At 43.2% G+C, this 27,568-nt stretch overlaps 1 protein-coding gene across 3 annotated transcripts in view; it reads left to right on the plus strand.

The window, feature by feature from the left end:
- CAMK1D (calcium/calmodulin dependent protein kinase ID) overlaps positions 1-27,568 on the plus strand; it is a 210,877-nt gene that overhangs the window by 64,102 nt on the left and 119,207 nt on the right. For all 3 annotated transcript variants that reach the window (XM_042053008.1, XM_042053016.1, XM_042053027.1), the window contains exon 2: positions 26,233-26,364. In XM_042053008.1, the coding sequence (XP_041908942.1) occupies positions 26,233-26,364 (132 nt within the window). The remainder of the gene's footprint in view (positions 1-26,232; positions 26,365-27,568) is intronic.

Here is a 27,568-nt window from a genome sequence, read left to right on the forward strand (position 1 = left end):
AGAAAATTTCCCCAAGTTACACTATGTACACTTTCACATGTGAATTTGGATTTTGGATATCATGGGAATCTTAAAATCAGAGCAGACATAGCCTGCTGTGAACACCTGTAGTTCCTTGCTCTGCTCATATTAGATGCTATGTCTAATTCTGGTCAATTATCTAATCTGTCTATTTGAATCAAGGCAAATGAGTTTAGGAAGCTGTGCTACCTGCTGTAATTTTTCAGAGATGTAAAAGGAAGCAGTAGTTTCCACCTGCCAACTGAACAAACCAATGCGATTTTCCTAATCTTTTAACATTTACAGAGAAGTAACTAATTATATCGCTCACTACAAATTAATATTACATCATCATGTTTATCCTTCTGTATTTGAGAGCAATGCATATTTACAGAAAGAAGGGAATAATGTAATTATGGAGAAGCAAGTACGCTGATGTGAATTTGCCTTTGGTTGAATGCTTTTTGCTTGAGGTTTAATGAAACTCATTTACTCTAAACATGTCTTAAAAAATTAACTCAGGCCAAATTCGTCCCTCAGCTGTTGTATGGCTGTATGGCTAATTGATCCAGCATGTGGGTTGTACCTTCCAGTGAGCTTAGGATCACAGAATCACAGAATCAATTAGGTTGGAAAAGACCTCTGAGGCCATCAAGTCCAACTTACGACTGGTCACCACCTTGTCAACCAGACCATTGCACTGGGTGCCGTGTCCAGGCTTCCCTTAAAGACCTCCAGGGATGGTCACTCCACCACCTCCCTGGGTAGCCCCGTTCCAAGGTTTAATTACCCCTTCTGTGAACAAATTCTTCCTCATATCCAGCCTAAACCTTTCCTGGCACAGCTTGAGGCCATGTGCTGTCATCCTGTCACTGGTTGCCTGGGAGCACAGCCTGACCCCCACCTGGCTGCACCCTCCTGTCAGGGAGTTGTAGGGAGCATAAGGTCACCTCTGAGCCTCCCTTTCTCCAGGATAAGCAATCTGGCTTCCTCAGCTGCTCCTCACAGCACTTGTGCTCCTGACTCTTGCCCAGCTCCCCTGCCCTTTTCCGGACTCGAATGGAGTCCTGTCTTGCAGCTCACGCCATAGAGGTGTCGCAGTGGCTGTGCTCTGGGAAATGGGTCATTGAGGGATTTTCAGCTCTGCAGGAGGACTCACATTTCTGAGAATACAAGTCAGCATAACTCCTTCTTCCTTATGGGTTTGCTTTCTTTGCTTATGGGTTTGCCTTCTTTGCTCCAACTTGCAGGCTGCATGGCAGGGAAGGACAGGTCAGCAGCTGAACAAGCACCAGCCTTGGGCCAGGGCATGCCCCATAGCTGGTTTGAGTTTTTAGCTACTCTGCACATTCACAGCAGGGCCTGTTCCTGAGAAGGGTGGGGAGAGAGACTGTGTTTCTGTGTTTCAAGGAGATTCTCCAAGGGGTGAAATGCAAATGACTGAAAAGAAGGAAATAATGTTCACTCATAAATAACAGCAGCGAGAATCAGCCTCATCTAAATGCTGCATAGTGTCCTCTGTGCTGCCAGTGGTTCAGAAGGTGCCTATTTCATATGTATTTCTTTATTGTTACTGTTTTCTGTCATTATGTGCTGTGTTATTTCCGCTGCCACAGCACCCAGAAAACACAGTTCCTCATCCAGAGTAAATGCATTAAAGCAGATGTGATTTATGCCCCAAGTGCAATGAGGCAGGACTGTGTGCTCACACCAGCTGCTGTCACCTGGGCGAGCAGCAATCCTGCCATCTCTTTGCAGCCTGAACATGCACCAAAGGTCTCTCTCTGCTCAGATGGGGTCACAGCTTAAGATAGACCAGAAAGCATGTCAAAAGTCATGTATATTATCTCACTTTCTAGTGTATGTGTCCTCTTCCTTACGTAGAGTTTTCTTGAAGTTAAAGACTGCTTTTCTGATTGTCAACATCAATTATCTCACCAGCTTCAGTGAGCAGCTTTGATTTAGACCTATGAGTCTGTTCTAATAGCTAATCAAAGCTTTTAATAACATTAGCTCTAGTGACACCGTTGTAACTTTGCTAAAAATTACCTAACACCTGTCAAGAAATTTGTTTTATTAACTTGAACAGTGACAGGATTTATCCAGTTGGTAGCCAGTCGTTCTCTAAAGAATAATTTTATTTTGGATGCCTACCCATTTTAAAAATGCTTAGTGTTTGAATGTTTTTCTCTGTCATTTGTGAGTGACTTCACATTTCTGCTCTACAGAAAAAACAAATTGCAAGGTCCTTATTGTACAGTGGGGGCAATTAAAATGAGAGGACCAGACAAAATGAGAGCTGGCAACAGGCTGTGGAGGGTTATGAAGGGAGGCAGCACAAGAAGAGATGTACATTCATTCTTGAGAGGGCATTTTTTAACAAATGATACAATTCATGTCATGCTGAAGTCTGGATTAGGAGCATCTCATTGCAATCAGTAATGGCATCAAGTGGACCAAATGCATATTAACATATATATTAACAAGATACAACAACTGGGTGAAAAATCAGATTCCACTGATGTTTTGACCGTGACTTCTGTGCAGCCTTTACCATTCTGAGGGGAAGATGATTCTGTCCGTGCCAGTCCAGTCTGTGCACCCAGGAGGATAGATGCATTTTCTGGGGCTTTTCTGGAAGGCTGCTACCTCCTGATTTAGAGAAGCAAACATCTCCCACACACAGCAATCGCATCACATTTATTCCAGGGATTAATTGTCTTACTTCAGGAACAGTCACATCTGGAGTTTGCTCCTGGGAGAAATAACCTCACTGTGTAACTTCAGCCTTTTTGTTTTACTGTTGAGATTCTAAGTATCTCATGGAGAAATTGTGTGTTTGTAGGAGGCCTGAAGTGCTTGAGCTCTTGTTTTGGATGAGCCCTCCAAGTATGACCAGTGCCCACTGAAGGTGTGTTGCCGTGGCAGAACCTGTGTTGAGTTTTGTGGGACAGCCTTGGTGGGGCTGTGTCTCTGCTTGTGGAGGTGAACATGGTAAAGCTGGCCTCAGGTTCCCACTGATCCATTCAGTCAGTTCTCCGTTGATTTTTTATCAAAATTTGAAATTAAATTTTTTAAGAAAATAGTTTTATCCCTTTAAAGCCCCTACTGTTAGTAGGTAAAACAAGATCTTGAAAGGCTTTTACTGTATCTGAATACTTCTCAAAAGATGTGACATGTACCTTGGCCCAGGGAAACACAGCCCTTAACCCACACCTGTTGAAAACAGTGCAGTTTGTTTCATCTCTGTCTGCAGTCACCTTCATACGTATCACATACCCACACCTCACATTAGTGATTTAAAGAGTGTGGCTCAAAGTTTCCAAGTCAGAGTAAATGAAACGATTTTTCAAGTGTTCTCTACTGCATCAGTTTGCAGTAAAAATGAAGAAATGAATTCCTGTCCTGCATGTTTGAAATTTCAGCCCTGGTTACACAGCTGGGGTCAGGTTTGGCACAAGCAGTAATTGGATGTCTTCATGGACATTGCTCAGGATGCACTGTGGAGCTCTTCTGGAATAAACTGCATTGCAATGTATATTTTAATACCTTTACCTTTCAGTTAGGTATTGAAAACAATATATCACGTTGAAAGGCAATAAAAACCTTTGTGTAAATATGCCCTAGAGGTAGGTTGATTGAACTATATATTTTTTTTTTTAAATTCCTGGTGTCTTGTGAGAAAAGACTTTGTTGGAGAGGTGGTGCACTGCTGGATTTTATAACAAGGTTCCAACAGAACTCTAACGAAGAAATAAGCATGGACTGGGTTCTTTGGGGGTTTTTTTGGGTTTTGGGGTTTTTTTGTTGTTGTTTTTTTGTTGTTGTTTTTTTGGGGGAGGTGTTCTTTTTTGTTTGTTTGTTTTGTTTTTTGTTTCAATTCAACTCAGGTTCTGTCTTTCAACTGCACAGTTTCTTGTAAGAGTTTTATATAAAGATTCCTGACCAATTCATGTCAGCTTTTACAAATGTCTCTTTGCTAATGCCCAGCATCTTTCAAACTATTGTCACCAGTGTGTGCAATGTTTGTGACAAACTCCCATCCTTATTCTATAAACCCAGAATTTCAGCACACTCTTCAAATATTGATTATGGATTGATTACCAGCACTGTGGTTTTGCTCATTTTATACCAGTCTAATTACTGAAAAACTATGGCCATAGAGACAACATGAATTTTGCCTACTTTTTTCTCTAATATAATAGTGTTTCTAGAAAGTGCCTGGCTCTGGACCAAGGTTGTGGTCAGCAGGGATAGAAGAGTAGAGGGATCTCATCAGCATCATCTGCAGTGCTCTGGTTTCCCATTAGCCAGTGAGATGCTGGGCCCCCAAGTGAAAAGGGAAGAAAAAAGAAACTGGTCTTGAGCTCTGGACATTTTGTACTTACATGTTGATTATAAGGACCTGCAGCATAAAAAAAAATTCATATGCTAAATCTAAAACTGTAGAGAAGCCAAGTCTCAGAGTTAAAAACCAAGAAATCATCCAGTCTTCCTGTAATCATAAAAATCTCTCTAAAAATAATGAGATTATATTAAAATTTCAGTTGGGTTCTTGGTTTCGAGCCCTTAGGGTGTACTTGAGCCATGCAGCCAAACTGTTCCCTGTAACCCTGAAGGCTAACAGATACCAGAATAAAACAAAATAAAAATGAGAGCTGAGCCACAGCATTACTCATGTCTTTACAAACTCAGACTTTACAAAAAAAGCCCACAAGTACCCAAAGGCTGAGGACAAACTTAAACACTTGGCAGTGTCATTACTGCAAGTATAAGAGAAGCAGAGAGTGAAGTTGTCTAGAAATTGATGGTGAAATTAGGTTGTCTGGACTGAAATGTGCAAGAAGAAAACCAAGGGCATTATTAATGTTAAGAAAACGAGTCTCCTGCAAATTCTTACTTTTTTTTTTTGTCCTTAAATATATGGTTTAAGGTGCCATTTGGAACTTAGGAAAGAAAACTTATTTTATTTTTGAAGATACATTCTTTTCAACTTGACAATATCCTTTTCAATAATTCAATGAGATCAGTGAGAAATAAGAAAAGGAGCTGTAGTGAGTCAACTTTGCAGCTTGGCAGTGAGTGAGTGGCACTGCAGCCTCACCACAGGTAGTATAAGGGAGAAAGAAAGCCTGAATCAGGGCAGAGAGCCTGAAAATTAATAAACCAGCTGAAAATTTCTTTAGTGACAGACTTATGGAGCAAAGAGAGACATATTACCTCTTTCTCATTTTGCATGATCAAATTATGCCTTGAAAGTAGCTGGAAAAAAATTTCATCATGTAGAGTATTGTATTTGCCTCTTGGACTTACTTTAATTTTTCTTTGGCAAATTTTCCTGTGGGAAAAATAGGCACCAAACTTCATTTGACCCATGTTCTACTTGGGTTTCTTTTCTGTTCTAAATGTGTCCTTTCTACTTTCTTCTTCGTAAAATAAGGGAAGGGCAAACAGCACATGACCTCAGTCATTGGTATGAAATGTGGCAGGATAAGCAATGGTACTAAAACAAGAAGCTCCCCCTTTTGCCCTTCCAGGCACAGGAAAAAGCTCACATCTTCATGCAAACCTTATATTTTAGGATTATCTCTGATTGGGATGTACCAGACTTAGAGGGTTTATCGGCAGATTCTCAGAATTCACTAAACTGATCAAACAGGAGGCTTTCACCAGCAAATCCATGTCTCCTGGGCCCATCTCTAGTCACACACAGAAAGAGGGTGGAAAAAATAAGAAGCCTCTTCCCTCCTCTTGCCAAACATGGATCAGTATGGGAACTTGAACCCACCAGCTGACAGAAGTAGGAACTTTGCTCTGAATCTTTGATTCACAGAAAAAAACCCTTTGGTTTTGTGTTGTTTCCCACTCCAGGGAAGGTTTATAGGGCTGTCAGATACTGGCTGATCCCATAAGTCCTGCCAACATGGAGGTATTTTTGGTTAATGCTGGAGCTTCCCACCGTAAATACTTAATAGCTCTCCTGCTGACATTTTGCATCAGAGCTGGGGGCTGGAGCTGGCTTCCCTGGTCCTAAGGAAATGAGAAAACTGCTTTTCTGTGACAGACTGTTTCTGTGGCTCACTCTGCAGTGGAGGACACGCTCTCCACTGAGCACATTAGCACTGCTTGCCCACAAACAGAACCTGGAAGGACTTGAAATGACCGGCTCAGGCACGGCGATGACTCGCCACGGGGTGATGGCACTGCTGAAATCCACCTGCCAGTTAGGGATGTCATCAGCACTTCGGTTTGGGGAAGACCCTCACGTGGTTTGCACCCACTGATGACTCCAGGACTTGGAAATGCGGGCAGGAGGCACATGGGGGCTAAAGTCATCTTGAGTAATGAACTGATGGAAACAGAAATATGGAGTCATGTCTCCAAATGAGTTCAGATCTTCCCTTTGTCTTTCACTGAGGTCACTGATTTGTTAGAAAGCATGGCTGGAACAGCGCTTGCTGACATTATCAGCGATTTAAAATAAACTTGGCTTTTTCTGGGAATAATTGCAGGTGCTTTCTTTAAAGCAGGATGGAGAAGCAGTGTCCATAGTGGGAATGACAGCGTGCTCAGCGGGGTGAAAGGCTCTAGTGTGTCCCACCCTGTTTCCCCTGGCATAATGTCAGGCATTACACTGGCAGGGATGAGAACAACCCAAGGGATTTCAAGGGATAGAAAACCCCATCTTGAAGGAATAAGCCAATAGTTAAGTAATAAGGGTTAGCACAAAGCTTTCCCAGGGCTGGTGTACTCTGTTACAGCCCTATGGCAATGCTCTTACACCTTCCTCTAGCAGACATAAGCCAGTGTCACGGGCATTGCACAGCACTTGCTGGACTAGATCCACCTTTTTGATGGATATTTTATTTATTGAGCACCAGAAAATCTGTTGAGAAGGCAGAAAGGGAAAAGAGGGAGATCATCAGCTGGTATAAAGCAGAACAACTCTATTAGCATCAATGGCACGCAGCTGGCACCAGCTGAGGCACTTCTTTGGCTTTTCCCTGCAGAGCTGCAGTGTGTTGCTTGTCTGAGAGCCAGCAGGACATGGAAACCCCTGTCATGTTGTGTGTATGAGACAATGTCTCATCTGTGTGCAAGGGGCCATTGCTTGGGTGGGCGCACAATGGTCCCAGTGCACCCTTGCAGCCAGGAAGCCTCTGAATTGCTGATCCTGAGACATCAGGAGGGTGAATCAGGGGAATAATATCTCCATATTTTCTCTTTTTTTTTTTTTTATGCTTTTCACACAGGCACTTGTTACAAGCTGGGAGGCATTTTGCTAGAACTGCCCTTTGGTCTGACCCAGTGTGGTGGGTCTTCTCATCTAGGATTGATGGGTCTGCAATTTCCACAGTAGGCAGACAAAAGAGCACTGAACCCACTTTATCTCTCCTGCTCAGTTTTAACTTCTGTGGCTGAGTGTGTGTAACCAGTACAGCAGCTCCCCTTGCAGGGCGGGTGCACATTGAGGTGATCTCCATTCAGGCAAGAGGAAAAACCCTTTGCAGAGTTGCTCATGGCATGTAGCATTTAGAGATAAACATGAAAAAAGAAGGGTTGAAAACCTGCAGAGTATGAGCTTATGGTTGTGCTTGTGCAGTTAAATGATTAGAAACCCAGGCTGAGATTTTGTGGCTGACAAGCAACAGCATCTCAAGGGGCTGTTTCCAAGCCTGGCCGTGGTGTCGGGAGTCTCGAGTAGGGCACGCAGAGCTGGGCTGGCAGCCACCAGCATATTTGATGTGATGCCTCTGAGAAGCAGACAGTAGGAAAGTTTAAATGTGGGGTTGGTTGTTAATGCTCCCTTGGAGCCCCAGCTGGAGCACGGTGGGTCCATGCAGGCAGCGTGGGTTGTGCCAGCCCAGCTGGGGGGGAGTGGAAGGTTGTCCATGCTGCAGTAATATCCATAATCTTGGAGTCAGAGAAACTGTTGGGACCTAAAGCAATCTGCCTCATGCCTGGCACTTTTCCCTGGTGCTCTTCACATTCTTCCCCATGTTGCCTCAGGGTTGATACAGGAGGAGCAGTGTCAGCCCAGGAAAAGGTGGCTCCCTGACCCAGCTCCTGCTGCAGCCGGTGCTGTGACTTTGCCTGTGGCAGACTGGGGTGGCTGATGGGCAAATCTTGTTTATTTGTGTCCGAGGCCTGAACCAAGGATGCTCCATGCAGCTCCTCTTTTCTCATTTCCTCAGCTGCTGCTCCTGGCATCTGCCCTCTTCTTATGTTTTATGTCACCTGGGATCAGCTGTATAGAAGGACAAGATAGTCTGAAAGCATTGTTGTTGGTGATTCAGAGCTTGGTGTGAGGTGATTTTTCCTCCTGCACAACAGTTCTTTTTCTAATTCAAAACTAGCTTAGATATCTCTGCAGTTGCTCTGCTGATGATAATACAAGAGGGACCAAATGCACTCTTGCTTAGTTGGACTGACTATTCCAAGAGAATGGTGGTAAAAACCAACACATCCCAATTTATTTATTTTCTTTTATTTTTCTCACCCTGAAGACGTTATTCAGGATGCAAAGAATGAGCAGGTCAGTAGAATAAGAAGATAGTTTTACAGATGCTTTTTTCAGAGCTGCGCTTGAAGTGTTTTGTTTGGATTTTTAAATGTCAAGGCAGTCCTACTGTTTAATTGAGATTTAAATATGAAATAGGTTCCCGAACAGGCACAGACTGTGCAATGTCATGTCCAATATTAAACCTGGCACTTGGTTACCTCTGGCCTTCCATTTAAACAGCTCAAAATTGAGCATGTGTAGAATTTGGAAGGGTTGCATTTAAGGGATGCCTGCATTCCCTCATCTTCTCTCTTTGTTAACTACTTAATTGTTTTTCTTGCCTTCTTACCTATTCATAAGTGAGAACTGCTCTGTGTCTGATGCGGGTAATTTCTCATTGTAGTGTGCTTCCAAATTGACATTTATAAATTAAGCAGCGCTGTGACATCCCAGAGAGCACCACTGTGGCACAATTAGGAATGTAATTGCATGGAGTCACCTGGGAGGCAGCTGGGATGGGGAAGGCATCACAGATATTAGAGATGGGGGTGACTGAGGCAGCACCCATGTGCAGAAAACTGGTCCAGACAATTCCATTAAAATTGTACTCACCACTTTACCCTGGGGACAGAGGGTGGAAAAGGCATTTGAGAGCCAAGTGCAGAGTCTGCTTTCACTGAACTCGGATGGATTTTCTCTTTAACTTCACCCCAAGCAACATATTAATTCCTAATGTAGAAATTGTAATGCCTTATGCTAGGTATGGAAAAAAACACAGGAGAGAGCAATTAATTTCTCTACTCCTGCCTGCTGAGACCTGTTACAGGTTCGTGGGTTCCCTCAAGACCCATGGCACCACCTCATCTCCTCCCAGGTGGGATGGTGTCCCAGAAAACACTGCATAGGACTGAGCTTTCAGGTAGAACCAAGCCAGATACGAGCTTGGAGGACTTGGCAGGGAAAACCATATGCTCCCTAAGCTCTCTGGAGTTGTGTTTACTTCTGCTTTGATCACATGATTTGGCTTGTAGCCTCCTTTCAGATGTGATTATCATCCTAATTGGCCCTGATGAGAACTACACATGCAGAGGAAAGGGGATGATGAGTGTTCCACCCCCAATCTTTTTCTATCTCCAAATTACAAGTAATAGGAAAAAAGATGTGTCTCTTTTTATGTGTATGTATATATATATGTGTGTATATATATATTTTATATATATATATATCTCCATCCTCTTCAGTGCTGTTGCTTTCATCATAACTTTCAGCCCCTGACTGGGGGGGAATGTTAATCCCATTTTAACATGGGATTTTTTTAGCTTCTTTGGTCATACAAGTTTGAAAATAAATTATGGGGGATACTGGGTGAAATTTTTCCGCTCCTGAATTGCAGTTAAGACTAAGCAGGCAACTCTAGATGCATCAAGCATCCTGCTGGTGCCTGCTCCAGTGTCACCCTTGTGCTACCAGCACTCATCAGTCCTGCCCTGGGAAGAGCAAGCCTACTGTGTGAAGCTGCCCGTGTGTTTGCAGCTCCCTGGCAGAGCTGCTGTTCACGAGGGACCTATCTCAGTTCCTGCTCATGAGCTTTGCAGCACGTGACTGGGTTGAATCTATGAAATTTGTTTCTTGCTGGGTAAGCAAATTGTGGTAACGTGCCAGGGACTGCTGACACTGTCCACGTTTCGATGAGTGACCTCCAGGAGAAGGGGCCCTCAGCAGCTTTGTGCTTAACATGTTAATGGCATGCTATCAGGGAACATTTTTCTCAGGAACAAATACCCAGAAAAACCCATGTCTTCACTGCTTCTCTGGTTAGAATTGGCACTACATGGTTGCTAGGTGTGCTGGAGGCTGTCCAGGGTCAGGTGAGGAAGAAGAGGTTTCCTTGGAGCTGCTGAGGTCCGGTTTTATCACTGGGAAGGGAAAAAACTGCTTGCATGATTATACCTCCTCTGTTTCAGCTGAGCTGGATAAATGGCACTCTGGATCATTTATTAGTCCAGGCTGTTGTGATTTGTTGGATGATGCTTGGAGGGATGCCTCTAGTTGATCGGAGTTGCATCCTGTCTTGGAGTTGGGATTAATGGGACACTGCACAGCCTGGGCTGTGCTGGAGCTGTCAGAATTGACCTTGAGCTGCCCTGCTATGCTGGGGGGAAATAAATTGCCATCCTTCATATTTAGTGGCCATTTTGGGAGCAGGGTTGTTCTCTAGGCATAGGTGACATATGGAAAAGCTGCAGAGACCATCCCTGATCCCACCTTTCACCGTGTGTGTGCACCAAGATGGGTAAGTGTGAAAATGGACATGGCAGAGCTCATCCTGGGGGAGAAGAGTGGACCTCCCTAAACAACATTCCTCATAAAAGCAGGAGTACCAAGTGGGTAGCTTTCTAAGGGTTCCTTCCCATCCTTAGGGCAGCAAAATTCAGTCTGTTTTGTATTGCCAAGAAACTTTGAAAAGCTTTGAAATGACTCTGTCCTTTGCTGATGTGACTCAGCGTAGCATAAATCAGTATAGCTTCATCAGCACAGTAACTCAGATAAGTACCAGGAAAGGACCTGGCCCACAGATAACATGGAAATAATATAGAAAGCCAGGGATGAATAATTTCACAATATAGATGTAGTCATGGTAGTAGTAATAATAATAATATTTTCCCTAGTGGGAGAAAAATAAAACTTTCATGGTTGTTGTGCCTGGAGCTATTAAATATGGATGAGACAGATGAAATGCAGCTTCTCCTATTACACAGAAATGAATAAACAGTAATTCTCAATCACTATATGCATCTCAGTCTTAAAAAACCCACAAAGACAAGTTAAATATGAACACCTGCTAACATTCGTGCATGCCACTCCAAGGCTTTTGTCAACAAAGAGAAAAGGTCTGCTTCTTTGTAAAGATTCTGACGGCAGCTCAACCAAAGGGTATTTACCCTGCTAAAGTTAGAAAAATAAGTTCAGTGCCAAACATGGGGGTCCAGTAAACAACTTTACTGCTTGACTCACTGGGTTGATGATTCTGCTCATTTACTGCAGCTTCAGCAGTGTGTGATGTAGAAAGCGGGAAACACTTCTGCAATTTCAAATTTTCACGGCAAGATGGGGGGGAAATGATGCCAGCCTTTTAGTGAATCTCTTTTCTGGGGAAGAAGTAAGCTTTAGGCCTATCACTGATGATAAAGTATGGGGACAGCAGCCTGTGATACAGAAGGAGGGCTAAAGCAAAAGATGTAGGGATTAGAGACTCTGTATGTAGCAGCATATGAAGACGGTCTCCCAGTTCAGTAATGGGTGATGGACTGGGGAGACCTGGGGTTAATCTGCTTTATAACCTTCCTTGCCCTAGTTCCCACGTATCATACATGTGACAGCACTGCCTAATCCCATGAAGGTGTTGTAAGGATAATGCATGAGAAATTGTGAGGGTTTGGGCAATTCTAGCTCAAGGGATGCAAAGGCAAATTGATATATGCCATTTAAACCTTGGGATGTGAGCTTTAGTTTAACTAGCTGTTTTGATCCCACAAGGAAGAGATTACTGTTATATGCAGTGGCAATAAAAGGCCCATCACTTAGAGCAAAAATAAAGGAAGACAGGGGCTCTGTTTATTCCACAGAGATCAGTCCAAGAAGATCACAGAGACTGCTTCCTCCACGTATTTTTGATGCAGCTTTCAAAACTGTGTTTTCCCTGGACATCTTGCAGTAATTCTCTGCTAATTTAATTCCTCTGAAGTCAGAGGTTGTCTTTATTACTACATATCTGATGTACTACTAGATGACTGGGTTGCTTAGGTGAAAATGCAGTTGTTGGAATTAGACAGTAATTTACATGCACTTTTCCTTGTTTTTTGCCATGACTTAAACCTAAGGAAGTTCTTGTCTGTCTCGGTGATTGCTTCACTATCCCAGCATTTTGCATTTATGCCTATGAGCTGCTGTTTGCTGCTGCTCCACTGCATTAATTGACCCTAAGAACAGCTGTACTGGGTCAGACCAAAAATACAGCTCATGCAGTGCCCCCTCCCTGCAGACAGTGTCTGGGGAGGAATGTATAGGTCAGCATTTAGCAATAATATATATTATAATACCATGGGTACTCCCCTAGCGTTCTATGAGATGTGTGCAGGCATTTTATGACACTCAAATGGTGCCTTTGGTGGTCTGGGGTGAATTTTTTAACCAGTATTTATCTAGTTGTTTTCAGAATCCTTGTTAATGGCCACTGTGTCCTATGGAAAGAAGCTGGGTGAAGTGTTTTGAAGTGGATTCTTGCTCCCTTCATGTAGTGTCACCTCATCCTTGCCTTAGAAGGGACAGTGACCACCTTCCCTGCTCCACTCAGAGCTGTATTCTGCCCCCCTCAGTTTTCCCTTCCAGGCTGCAAAGTTGCAGTTGATTCAGTAATTCCTCATAATGGGGTTGTTTCATAATTTTGATCATCACTGTCACCCTCTCTGGTGCCATATCCTGAGGCGAGAAGGATCTCAACAACACAAAGCCTTCAGGCTGTGACAAACTGCTTTCTTAGTGACCCTTAGCACTGGATATTAAATAGATTTACCATGTATTCCTTGCTGTTTTCTGCCTTTTAACCAGTTCTTTGTTCTTGCAAGAAGTTTCTCCTATCCACTGGCAGCTCATCTGCTCAGACGTCCTGCGTTGAGACACCCCATTGAAATCTAAATAAACCATGTCAAGAGCATTATCTGCATAGTTGTTGACTCTTCCAGAGTATTCCAGTGCATTTGTGAAGCCTGGATTTCCTTCTCTAAAGCCTCAATCTATCAGATTGTTCAAAGTGTTCAATAATTCTATCTTTGGTGAGAGGGATATGCTTCAGTATAGTTTTTATGGACCTGCTGATGTCAGTTTTGCTAATCCACTTCATAACTCCTGAATTGCTCCTTTGCATCCCTTTTCTAAAGCTACATCATGTTAGCTGCCTTCTAAACTTTGGGTACCCATAAACCTTTAAGAGGAAGACTCCAGCCTGTGTTTGGTTTCATGCCCACGTTCCCCTAGAGTGGGGTCAGTTGGGTCAGTCCAATCTATAACCCCTTCTACCAACCTTGTAAAGAAGGTTTCCAGTGTAAGAACCTTCCCAAACCTCCCTGCAATGATCATATATGACAAAAACCCTAGTTTTTTTGCCATAGTCATGTGGGTTTATTCATTCTGCTTCTGTACTTGGTGTCTTCCTGATCCATCAGTTATCTGGCACATACCTGGCTTACCATATGTGCAAAATAAGTCTTTATTGAGTTCCCTGCCTGGTGCAACCATTCTTTAGGTGCTTTTCCCCACCTTTTGAAGTTCTAATATTTTAGCCACCGGAACATGAAGTCCATTTTTTCTTCCTCATTTGGGCACACAATTTCTGGGTTTGAGGATGTTGTCTTCTCACACTTCTCACTTTCTCTTGCCCGGCTGCTTAGCCTGCCAGACTTCTCTGTTTCTAGAATTCCTTTATTGAGGTACTTACTTGGTCTGTGTTTCCAGCATCAATATTTTCAAACAGTGCTTATGCCTCCTGCAAGTTTTAGCTCTCCTGGTTCTGTCTCCCAGTACCTTCTCACTTCTCGTTTTAACAACTTCACTCATTTTTACAGGTATTTTTTTAAAATTACACGCAACACTGAAGATTTAACACAGTGTAGAAAGTAATACTTTCTTTCTTAAGAATTCTGGGTGTGGCTTGTGTCTACTGTGGGTTGAGAGTTTCTTGCCATGGAGAGTGAGGGGGAATCCAGTTCTTGCAGACTCCTTTTGCTGACTGTTTCTACCACAAACCTCTAGTCATAGTTTAAAAACCATTCAGTATATTTGTGATTAAAACCCATTATGTGATATGGGGAAGCAGTTGGTTACTTGATATATTTAAAATGTCTTTCACTAGAGTGTTATGGAAAGAAATTATCGAGCATCAAATTTAGAATGAACAAAGAAGAACGCTTTCTCATTTGTACTTTGTACTTCATTGGGCTTAATTCTGCAGGAGACTGAAATTTAAAGTGTAAGTGGGCTGGAGAAAATGAATTACAGAGATTAGTACAGGACAGGTAGCTAAGACATGATGGGTCAGTGTGACTGTCACCTGAACAGAGATCCCTCCCTCTCTTGGATCTCTGACTGCTGGAGGCTGGGGGTTAAAGAGGGTGGGAGGAAGTCCTGTGCTACATGAGCTCCATTTCTTACATTCTTTGTTAAAATTAAATTCCTACCCTGGAAGAAAGCGAAACTCTTTTCCCCAAGGAAGTACCATGTTTTTTTCTACCATTCCGGCCATTTCATGTACATCCTTTTGACCTGTCATGTTTTAATGCACTCAGTGGTTGTTTCTTCATGGTGAACCTGCCATATGATCATGTTGGGCAGAGATGCTGTCTCATTTGATTTATTCCTAAATTCCAGAGATCAACCTGTGCCCTTGCTGTCAGCATCGAGTGTCGAACCCATCCTTCCCTTCAAGTCCTTTCAATGCAAATAAACAGAAGCTCCCCAGGAAGCCAAATTTCTGGAATCTTTTCAGCTTTTTTTCTTTAATTAACTTTCGATCTGTTTTGAATACTCTGCAGCCCATCTCTTCAGTGGGCTGGTGTACCAACCAGAGCACATTTGCACCTGACACAACCTGTGGCAGGTTTTTCTGGCTGGACCACGCAGAGCTTGGCTCCTCAGCTTGCTGCCAGTGGTCTGTTGTTCGCACTATTTTTGGGAAATGGCTTTCAGGTAACCTTTGCAGTGCATTAGGAGAGATATTCCTGCAATCCCACTTGTTCCTTGTCACTCTGCCAGTGTTCTCCTGCAATCCTTTTGGGGTTCTTTAAGCTTCTGGAGTGCAGGTCACCTGGGAAGATAATATCCTGCTTTCTTTTTGTTCATGAAGTTAGGCAACAGCTTCCAAAGAAACACAGAAATTATTGCTGTCAGGTTTGAAGAGTTGTGTTCTCCTCTTCCCACCCTCAACAGCTCTTGGGCTATTTTATGGTGCCTCTCATCCCTGCTGTCCAAGGTCTGGGCTGGGTTATCTGGACCCACATGAAGGATGGGAAGCACAGTGGTGGCAGTGTCAATGTGTGTGTGTAGCATGTCAACCTGAGATGGAAATGAGTTCTGAGAAACTTCATTTTTAAAAATAGTGAGGGCGCGTGGCAGTCATCTCCTAGGAAACTCGCCATTGTATTATGAGACTATAATGTGCTGCGATTACATTTCAGATAAAGGGAATCAGCGTTGCTGTCAGATTGTTTCTACTGAAGTTTTCCAACACAGAAGGACATCCCTATGCAGCAGTTGGCTTTGGTTGGTGTATATGAGCTGGTTGAGGCACTGAGATGGCTCCCCCCGTGCTGTTGTTCGCTGGAGGATGGGAGGTGAAGGCTGAGGCACGAGTAGCCTGGCTCTGCATGAGTTTTACTGTGTGCCGGAGCTGTGGGCAGTCCCAGTCTGTCATGGCTCTGGTGAGTCAGATGAAGCTCAGGAGCAGCAGCTTGCCCTGGGAAATCTGTAGGACTTCAGTCTTCTTCTCCTTAACAACAGAGTTGGCAAATTCCTTAGGATTGTTTTCTATGAAGACTAAACCAGTTGCTATTAAAGCAGGAATCTGAAGACTTTATGAACACTGTGTGTCTGTCTCACTGCTGATATCTTCCATGGATCATCTCAACAACATGGGCTATGTCTTCCATGGACCAGACTGAACTCTCTGGGTGGGGAGGTCCATCCTCCTTTCAGATGAAATGCAGGAAACACCAGCACCTTTTCTCTGCTGTGTTTCTCTAATGCGCTCAGCTGCTCCCATGCAGCTCTGCCAAGCTGAAAAGGCTCATTGCCTCGTTCACTGTCTTCTACCAGCACATGGGCAAGGCAGCAGAAGGCAGGGATAGCTCCCATCCTCAAGGGACAGGATTGCTGCAGGAGTCACTGGCCTTCTCTGCTGTTAAAAGCATGGGATGAGCTCAGAGGATCACTATTGCCAGGCCTCGTTGGCTCCCTGCTTCATCTGGATCCATGCTTAGGCTGGACAGGATTTGGATGGAAGCTGGTGCAGCTTCTGGTTCCTCACATCTTCCTGGGGAGTTTCATTTTTGCCAATCCCTATGTAACTCCATGACAGCAAAAGATGTGCTCTCAGAGAGTATGGAGGCTCATGTGGAGGCTTTATGGGAGGAAAGGTATGCTGGTGCTGAACCTATTTGGCAAGAAAGCTCAGTAGTCTCCACACAGCATCATAAAAACGGAGCCATGGAGAAATTCCTCGTCAGCAGAAGCTGAAAGGGAACCCCTTTTTGCCCTGAGTTTTCATGAGAATGACTGAGGGTGGCACATGTGGAAAGTGTGTGGCAATTCTCTTTGCAGAAGTATTTGTGAGTTGCGAAGGCCCTGGTAACTTTGTGTGGTGACAGTGAAATAATCTTGCCAGAGTGTTTATTTTCAAGCTTGCTGGTTGCTAGGCAAACCAGTTTGCTGAGTTTCTTAATGTACCTCAGCTCAGACATGAAGCCGCATGTGGATACATGAGCGAAGAGGCTGGGCAGTAGAAAAGCAAACACTCTTCCTACTGTTTTGAGAGGTGGCCATTGGGAGTAAAGCTGCAGATGGAGCTCAGAATATCCTGCAATGCCTTTTCCTACCAGAGCTGAGTTCTGAGCTGTAAAGCAATTTATTTGTATTCCACCGTACTGAATTCTTTCTCTCTCTCTCTCTTTTTTTTTTTTTAATTCTGATCGGCAACTTGGAGTGGGCAAGGATACAAAACGCACATCATTTTTAGTCCAAATATTTTTAATGGATATGCAGGACTGGCTGAGACAGCAGGATGAGAACAAGCCAATTAGAGTTTCACAGAGGCACAGAAGGGCTCTTAGACAATGGGAGCTGTTCAGCTGTGCTTGTGACAGCTCTGAACCCTGTGGCCTCCTCTTTCGGTGGCTGCTCATCACATTCATAGAGGTGCTTCCTGACTGGGGCTCTACATTGGATCTGAAGCATTAAAGCGGAAAAGGCAGATCCTAGGAGATGTGCAGTGGTTTCATGGTGTAGTTATCTAATCTAAATTTGCCTGTAGAATAGGCAGGAACCATGCTGTGATCATCTGCACTAATATCTGGGCATCTCAGGTGATCTCTGTGACCAAAGTCATGCAGCACATGGAACAGGGTTGGTTGACAGGGTTAGGGATCCTACAGCCACATAGTGTGCTGCCATTAATTTTGGGTGGGATATAAGCATCTGTTGGAGATGCTTTTCAAAGTACAGTAGGAATGTGCACTTTCAGATTATGTAAAGCTCCCAGCTTTTAAGTCATTAAAATTAAATAAGAAGAATCATAGAGCTGTTAAAGTTGGAAAAGACCTCCAAGACCACTGAGTCCAACTCAGTTAATGCTGCCATCTTCACCAGCAAACCATGTCCCCAGGTGCCACATCAGTCCATGTAGTTCCCGTTCCTCAAATCCCTTGTCTCAGCAGTGCAGTTCATGAAAGGCAGAGCTGGTGTTTGAAAATCACAGCTCAGGTCATACAATCTTTTGCCTGTGATCACTGGGGAAGGCTACCAGAACTGACACTGTGGCTTTATTTTGTAAAGATAGAAATACCACTTGAATGAATGAGGTGCTGTGTTGACTTTTGCATCTTGGATTTGTGAAGTTCCAGATGCCTTTAGGTGAAGCTGCTGGCTAAATGGGAGTTTCCCATGGTTTAGTCACAACTGCAAAGTTATTTGATCTTTAGGCAGTGGCTAGTTCCACCTTCATCACAGCCCTCTGTAGAAGGAATGTAGGAATTGTTGGAAGCAAAACTACAGTGTCTGCACTTGCTTTGGTTTGCTAGGTGCAAGATCATCTACTTGTTCCATAATTGATTCAGCCTCTTGGAGAATGCCACAGTGTGCCAGATCTTTTCTTGAGTTTCCATGCGGAGAAAGAAGAAGAAGAACCATGCTTTTTCAAATTGGTGTAATCTTCTTTATATGGCCAGATAAGATCTCCAGAAATAATAGAACCTGCATATGTCAGTGTTGGAATAGGGAAATGCTTTGAAAAAAAAATTATGGAGATCACTTATGCCTCTAGAAAGGTTTGAGATCATTATTAGAATAAAAAAGGTTATTTTCTTGTGAGAATGCTGCCATCAGATAAATCCTGGGAGACAAGGAGCTCCTTTTGACTCATAAGATGAAAGTGGAAAAAAGGTACTTATATATTCACTTTGGAAAGGAAGTGATCATCAGTGGGGAAAAAAACCTGCTTAACAGCTCATTTGTGAAGTGTATAATGGAAGGAAGATCTCAGCACAGACAACTGTATTTCGTTTGATTCTTGATAGCTTTACTGTGACTGCCACAGAGGACGTAATGTAAATGTAATAGGCCTTTAAAGACAATACTTCCCTTTCTAATAGGGATCAGGATTAATCAGAAAGGAGCAAACAGTTCAGGAAAGAAGATGACTGTAATAACAAACATGACTGGGGATCTGAGCTGGGCCAGTTTCCCTTTTTAGCATCCATGCATCACTGTCTCAGAACAGACTGCATAGCATCCTATCAAATTAGCATGCACCAGGCAGCTCAAACAAATTAGTTCATCTCAGAAAGCGAAGAGGTTCTTCAGAAACTTTCCTTTTTGGCTTAATTTCTGTGCTTTGTGTGGTTCATTCATCTTTGAACACAAGTTTTATGGCACTGAAGCCTGCGTGCTCTGCACCTGATGGCTTTTCTTGCCTGGAAGTCTCCTTGATTGTGTGTTTTGGTGCCTTCACCCTGCTGGTGTGTGAGTTGGAGTGACAAGAAGTGCTGGTGGTGTGTGCCGTGCCCTGCTGTGACCTTGGAATTCATCCTGGAGTAAAGAACTAATTCCAGTTACAGAATGGTTCACATCGTCTCCAGGGATTTTTTCCTTGGGTGAAAATGATTGCTACCCTTTAAGGGGGTTGTTGCCTTCTGGTGACGGTGGTCCAGGGTTGTGGAGGAAACCACCTTGACTATACTGTCATAAATTCATGCTTTGTGATGTGCAACCTTAAATTGGTGTTTTCAGGCTTCATAGAAGTCTCTTTCCTCTAAGTAGCTTTCCTGTAAGTAGCTGACATGGATTTCCAATCTTAATCCTAGTTCTTTTAGTGGGTGGGCTCTTTTTTTTTACTGAGCTTATTAAATATTGAGCAGCTAAACTAGAAGAAATTATAAGCCTCAAATGGGCATTAAAATTCTTGCAGCTGACTGTACAAAACTGTAAAAACACTAAGCTGTTGTAACTGTAGATAACAGTACCCCCAAAAAATAGAAGTTAAATCCAAATAAATAGAAAAACTCTTGGTGACTATGCAAGATCAAAGCTTTGTGCTGCTCATTCAGTCACAGACTGAAATGGTGAGCGGAAACCAAACTGGGGAAAGAAGAAGGAGGGGAAAGAAGAAGCTCTGCCTGGAGTGTGATATTGTTGGGTGTCTCTGTTATGGTCATGGCTGTAAGTCCCAGCAGAGATCTGGGTATTGATGGGGTTACTTCCTCCCAAATGTTTTGTTAAAGGGGAAGCAGCAGAATGATTGGAAAGATAAGTCTGGAGTTGGGGATGTGCTGCCCATCCCGGGGCATAGCGACTCCCAGGGTTCTCTCACGCTGTGGCTGCTCATTGCAAGCCACAAAGGGGGTTTAAGATACCTCCTAACTTGGACAAAATGCTGAGGGAATGGGCACAGAGAAAGGTGTCAGTGCTCCAGAAAGAAGCTTCTTGCTACAGGAACACCCAGCAAAAAATATCTGTGCCTCTTGCCGTTGTTGGAGTGTCCATCAGGACAAAGCAACAGCACTTTGGCGTAGTGGGAAGTGCTGTTCATCATCTGTAATGGGTAAACAGCAGCCCCAGCCTGCGGCATCAGGCACCTCCATGGGATCATCACTGTGGCCAGGGATCGGGATCAGCCCTGGAGAGGGGAACCAGGGTCAGACACAGCCCAGGGCCGGGCCATGTGTGGTGTTAGAGCAGGCACTCATGGGGCCCCAGGGTAGGAAACGGCATTTTCAGTTGTGGCTGGGAGGCTTAGTGGAAGTTAAATGAGTAGGGAGGCTAAAAATACCAGTGTTAATACAGTGATCCCAGTTTTTGTGTTCTTGCCCAGGCAGAGGAAGCATTGCCATAGAAGGGGCTGCAGGGTTGAAACTGTGTGTTTGATGAATGAAAATAGCTAGAAAAAGTATTTGTGCTCTAAAGAATAGATGGCTGCAACTAGATTAGTCAGCTTTTCTCATGAATTTATATTTGGTTCTTGGGAATATGTGGGGAGTTTGGTTTCTATACCATGTGTAGCACTGTCCCAAAGTCCTTTCCATTTCCTCTTGGCTGGTTAAAAACCCCCTCCACGCTTCGGTGTTGTTAACTTTGCATTCAGACATCACTGAGCTATTGAAAGTTAAATTGTAAATTCATTTTCATGCAGCTGTCAGAACACTGATGGACATGACTTTGGAAAGAAAATCTTAATTTCCGTCTTCAGTTTGGGTTTATGTTGGGACGCACCTGGATCATGTGTGAGGAGAGTGAGAAGGTGTTTACAAAAAAAACTGAGTAGAAAATTAAAAAAAAAAACAAAAAAACAAAAGAGAGAACATGAGTTGTGCAGAAAAATGGCTTAGTAGAGAAGTGGTCTGCAGGACCAGAACCTCCCTGGTGTGTGCTGGTTACACAGAATCTGAGCTCATCCCACAGTTAACTCCTTGAGGCCCATGGAGAAAGCTGTGAAAATGCTAATGAAGACTTTTTTCCCTACATACTGCCTCTGTTTGTGGTGCAGTCCAAAGTCACCTTTCTTTGGGGAGTCAAGGAGCAGAATTTAAGTGTGGTTGCCAAAGCCACACTATGAAAATGACCTTTAGTTTGGTTGGTTTCACTTTGATTCAGTCAATCTCCTGTCTCAGAGGGGTTGGACTTGGTATATTTTCCAGATGTTGAGTGTTCACTATTTTTTTTTCCCTGGTTTGGCTGGGGCAAAGTACAAATGGAAAGCCAACTGTATCATAATTAAGAACATTAGCTATGTGCAGCCTAGATGTGAAATCTGTTTCCTGGCTATGTCTGTTGACTTAGTGACAGAGCACCTGCTAATGCAGTGGAAAACTGCACAACAAGGAGGTTGAATGGAAAAAGTGAAGTTTTATCCTTCCATCAGCTCTTTGTCTTCATTTTGTCAGTATTTTTGTCACAGCAATTTTTTTGTTGAATGAGAACAGATTTGCTGTCACAGTATATGCTGTTCACTGTATTTCAGAAATTAAGTGTTCATATTAAATTATAGTTCCAACAGAAGAAGGAAAAACTTACTTGTTCTTTATTTTGCTTTGATCTGCAGGACAGCCTAGCCTTGCAATCACTGCTTTCTCATAGAAAATCCAGTCTCTTTGGGTATGAATAATGTTCATACTCCAGTGTTAATCTTGAAATTCTAATCTTTAAATCTAGATAAAACAAAAATAATGCATGAGAAATAATTTAAATGAATTAAAACTCTAAAAGATTGGCATCTCATAGGATACTGCATAGTCCAGGTGTGTGCAAAGGGGTGAGAAGTCAAAACATCTCAAGCACCCTCTAGAATTTGCTGTTATCTCAGTGTCACTCATCAAGTCCTTTAACCTCTTTTTTTTCCCTTACGTTGTTCCTAATTCATATGGAAATTATCTAAATCATAAAATTATTCCATGCCTTAATTAGAAGTTTGAAAAGAGCAGTTCCTCCAGGGTAAATGCTAACACGGTGAAAACTTTCAAAAATAGGTTGTTGCTGCACACGGATTTTGGCAGCTAAAAGTGGTTTCATTTTGCAGAAGTTTCTTGCTTACCCATTTCCACCACTGTGCTACTTCCTCAAAGCCATGATACTTTTTTACTTGTTTGCTATGATCTGCAGGCAGGACAGGGAAAATTCCAGAAGGATTTTGAAGCTCCTCTTCAGAGAGGCGAAAACTTTGTCTGTGCGTGTGTTGGAAAGGTTGCAATTATCTCCTTCCCAGCTGAAGGGAATGGTGCATCCCAACCACTGCATACACATTTACAATCATAACTTTTAACTAGTTAACCTCTTTTCCCAATTAAAAAAAAAAAAAAAAAAATCTGTACCACAGTGTGACTATTGTGGTTTTTTTTTCCTTTTTATCATGCAGCACTGCTTGGTGATGCTTAGTGGAAGCCGTGGCCTTCTCATAAAAGTCCTGTCATGTTGATGGTGTAAAATGCAATATTTTCCAACCCCAAGGTTCTTTATAGAACTTCGCACACAATTAAATTTTAAACCTCAGTAAAGAATTGTAATTAATTCTGAGAGATAAATTGCTTTCTTCATTAATATCATTATTTTAAAGGCAATGTTAATTCCTTTTTGGGAAAAAAAAATCTTTAGCAAGCCTGCTATGCTGGTAGTTCTGGGGAACTTTTTTGGGGAGCTGGGGATTTACTGTAGGATATATTGCTGTTAGGAAGAAAATGACTTACTGTCTAGTATTTACCTATTCATGCCTGAGTCAAGAGAGGTTTAGTGGAGGCTGGACTGTGTCATTAAGGGTGCATGAATTCAGCTGTATGTTTGAAATTACGATAATTGCTTTCCCATCTATTCAGTACTGGTTTTGACTCTTCCCTGACTCCAGCAGACTCCAGGAGAATCTCTGCTGCCTCTCCCTTGCTGGTGCTCCCTCCCACCATTTCTTTCTTCTTGCCCGATGTTGCTGAGTCCCTGTTCAGCATTCTCATCCCTGTCTGTATCTGTTCCCTTCCTTCTCTTTCCTTCCAGCACTTCCCTTTACTTTCTTCTGTGCATTGACTTGTTGCTTTGCCCCCCTCCCTTGCTCTGCGAGCACTGGAGTGTGTCTAATGCACAGGATAGAGCAGACTGCCTCACTTCTGCCTCCTCGCATCTCCCTCCTGCCTTCCCAGCAGATCCACCCCAGCTCTCCCCCTCCCATTGCCCAGGAACTCTTCCCAGCATTAGCAATTTCATGCCATGGCCTCATACAAAAATCAATGTGAAAAAGCACCCTGTTGGTGCCCAGGGCTGACATGTGACCAAACACTTCAGCTGAGCTTCAGGTTATTTCATGCTTTAATGAGAAAGGTTGTTAAGGAGATAGGGAATAGGGTTGCATGGGTATCTCGGAGCTCCCCAAAAAATTTTCATTTAAATTCACAGAGGCTCTTTCCAACCAGTGAAACCATATCTGTCCTGGTAAGTGGAGGAAAAAATCCGGTGAAATGATGGAGCCAGCTGAAATAGAAGTGCTTTATTGTGTAGAGGGGAAATAAAGGGATTTCCATTATTTTGTTGTCTGAGATCAGCAGTGAAACCCAGATTGGGATGGGAGCTCCCTGTGTTTTTATAATGTCATAAACACTGGAGAGCTGTGTGATCAGTAGACGACTGGTGTGAATATTGCAGCTTCTCACAGCATTTAACTGAAGGCAAGGAGCTTGTTCAAGACACAGCTGGAGTGAAGTGCAGTGTTGAAAGCTTAAGTAGACACGACTTAAGGGGTTCATGAAATATAGCTGGGAGCAGCTCTGTGAGTTTCTGGGTGCTCTGGTCTGCAACCAAAGCTGGTAAGCACCGAGAGGTCTTAGGGCTTTCCAGCAAAAGGGTTTTATTGAAGTTCTGGTCTGGCTGTCCCAAGCATGAGGGTTAGGATGAAAACCTTATTTGGTAAATTGAATGGCTAGGGCTGTCGATAACAGGAAAGCAAAAAACACAATTAAAAACTCTCTGGGTGGCTTATTTGTGCAAGCCATTTGGATCAGTTGTGTGGACCCTAAATTGGAGCCCGTGACGCTGTGACATGCTGTGGTGGATTATATACAAAGCAGAAAACAGTGGATCATTCTGCTATTCCAAGTGGCATAAATATAGCCATATTCTGTCCTTTTTAGTAAAAATGAGGTAAAACATTCTTGGTTCATAGGATCACTGCCCCATTAAGACAAGCTGTCAAACATCTGCTGTATAACAGCATGCAAAAGTCTTTTTTCATCCGTTCCTAAACTTCCTATCACTATTTCCCTATCTGCTGGCTCCAAAAACATTTCTGGGTAAACAGGTACTTTGTTACCAGAGCAGCAGCCTCTTCGTTTTGCTTATCCACTTACTGGTTCATGTGGCTGTTTTGCAACTTGGGAGCTGTTGGTGAGGTCACAGCTGCCTGGTTGTGTCATCCAAGTGCATGACTTAAAAAGGACGAGCCTGCCCAGGAAAGGAAGTTCTTTTGTTTATCCACAAACATCTAGATAAGCAGCAGTTGTAGGGAATGAAAGCCAGAGAAAGTTGGTGGTAGCCAAATGATGCTGTGACCAAACATTAGCCTTTTGAGAGCCGGCTGGAGCATAGTTGGGTTTGCTCAGCACCCTCCTGAGCATTTATCGGAGTGAGCTACGTACGAGAGCAGAATAATCTGCTGATGAGGAGAAATAATAAAGGAAATACTATTTTTATTTCTTATAAATAAAACACAAACCTTCAGCTGGTGGATCACAGAATCAAAGAAAGGTTTGGGTTGGCAGGAACTTTAAAGATCATATTGTTCCAACCCCCTGCCATGGGAAGGGGATACCTCCCACTAGACCAGCTTGCTCTACCTGATCCTTCAGTTGTCATTGGGTTAGACAAGTCCTTGGATCTGATCTCTCTTGGACAAAGTGGGTGCTTCAGGAGGAGGTTTTCTTGAATAGGAACAATGATTTGCTGTTCCTCATCAGGTCAATGCTCTCTCTTGCCCAGTTTCTTGCTGCTAAACCAGTAACAAGTTCTAGAACATAAGGATGGTCCTAATGTAACACAGCAAAGTCTGGCCAGAGTAGCAGTGTCTGAATGATGCTCAAATGCTCAAAAAACTCTGGGAACAGAAAAAATGTGTGTATAGCACTGACTGTAACATTTTCTTGGCCTCTTCTCAGTCAGGTCCAGAGGCTTGGGAGGAAGCACTGACAGTGCAAAAAATAGTACTCTGTTACGAAATTACTTAATGAAGGAGAGGCACTGCCCACTCTTGGCAATTAGTGACTGGCTGCTGTGATGATGTTTCTTTATTTGTGTAACCCTCTCTGGGGTAACCATAGGGAGGCTGCTACTAAGGCCAACGTTTGGACTTGTGATTTAATCTAGTTCTTCGGCTTTAGTGGTTACACACATCAGTTTGTGTTGTGGAATAACTCTGTATACATAGAGAAATTCTGATGCAGTCTGAGTCAGGGTTGATCCAACGGTGAGGAGAAGCTCTGGGCAGCCAGGGAGGGCCAGAGTGGGGGCCCTGACCTCTTGTGGTGACTGAGGAACCAGGAGCATTCCTGGCACTGGTGTGTCACTTAGTCCTGGGGACTTTGTGTTGCTTTGTGAATTAAACCTCCAAAAGTCTCAGCATAGTCAGCAGCCAGACTATGGCCCATGCCCCTGTGTACAGAAATGGTACTTTCTCATTTTTAAGCTCTGCTCATATCTCTGCTGGGCTGTGATTTTTTTATTAAAATTGTTGTGTTTGGTAAGCCTTTAATGTTTTGCATGAGTGTGAATGTCTCCATATGTTTGTAAAGGCAAAGAAAGATGTTTGTAATGTCATTTCTGTGTTTAACAAGAGCAGCTTCCAAAGGACACCAGAAGAACTATATTCGATGGTTGTGTTTCACTTAACAGCTTTCAAAGGAAAAGCACCACTTTAAACCAGGGCTTTTCTTCTCTTCTTTCAGGGGTGCGTTCTCCGAAGTTGTTTTGGCTGAAGAGAGAGCGAGTGGGAAACTCTTTGCAGTCAAATGCATTCCCAAGAAGGCACTGAAGGGAAAGGAAAGCAGCATAGAGAATGAAATTGCAGTGCTGAGAAAGTGAGTACCAGACCTTCATTTCTGCCTCTTTGCTTCAGTTAGACTCTTGCATTTAAGGAACAGTGATTGACAGATGTGACTGACGAGTTGTTCAGCCTATCACAGGCAGACAAGATCACGCAAATTTAAATGGTGCTGAAACTGTTTTGAGAAATGCTCCTTTTCTTTTTTTATGAATGCAGCCAGATAACTGCAAAGTGGGAAAGAAGAGAAGTTAGGCTGGAGTAAGTCTATAATGCCATAAAAAGACCTTATCCACTAAGAATGTCAGCAGTTGTGTCACAGGCTTTGAGGAGAGCAGGAGCAGGGTTATAATTTTTAAATGCTTAAAACAGTTTGTTTCCTAGTTGCTCTAAAATTATGACATGTTATGAATTGTCATAAGAGATGGTGTTAACCTGTGCCATGCAGACGAGTGGTACCTCTGTACTTCTGGAAGGGGGATGTGTTTTCTCCTTACTTTGGCTGGAATACATAGATACGAAAAAGCATTTCTCAGTTGCTGTGAATTCATTGTAGTTATTAGAGCCTTGATCCTTACCTCTTCCTCATCTTATGCCCTGAAGGTGAGATTCATCTCACCTGACTTGAGACATTTGGATCTGAACTCAACACCCTTGACTTTCATTCTAGGAAATGAAAAGAGATTGGTTACTTTAGGATTGGTTCATGTAGTTGGTTTTAAACTTCTAAAAGTGTCTTTTCTTCTCACTGAGTTGAAAGTAGTGCAGTTACATAGAACTAACTCCACACTGGACTGGAGCACTGATTCCTGCTGTACTTCTGTCCCAAGTGGGACTTCTTGCCCCAGTGCTTGGTCGTGTCAGAGCTGATGGCTGATCATCTGGGCACCGCGTGACAAAACGGATCCTAAAAACTTACTGGGTGAACTAAAAGCTCAGACAGCCCAAGTCAAAGGAGCTGGTTCAAGGGCAAATTCAGTCATCTCAGTAGGCAGAGGGGATCCTTTTCAGCGGAGAGACATAAATGGGGACTCCAAACAGCTACAACTATTTGTAGCAGTGCCTTCCTATTGCTGGGCCCGCCTCGGGTCAGTACAATGTAAACCCAGTGACGAATGCAGCATGTTGTCTTGCTGTGTAGTGTTATTGAGAACCTATCATAAAACTCAACCATTGCCATCTCTGTAACCAGGCAATAGTGGCCCATAACCACAGCTTGAGAGTGTTTATGTTGATGGGTT

The sequence above is a fragment of the Corvus kubaryi genome, unplaced genomic scaffold, assembly GCF_017639235.1.
Source record: "Corvus kubaryi isolate FWS band 111438036 unplaced genomic scaffold, C.kubaryi_AGA036_p1.0 135, whole genome shotgun sequence".
NCBI lineage: Eukaryota > Metazoa > Chordata > Aves > Passeriformes > Corvidae > Corvus > Corvus kubaryi.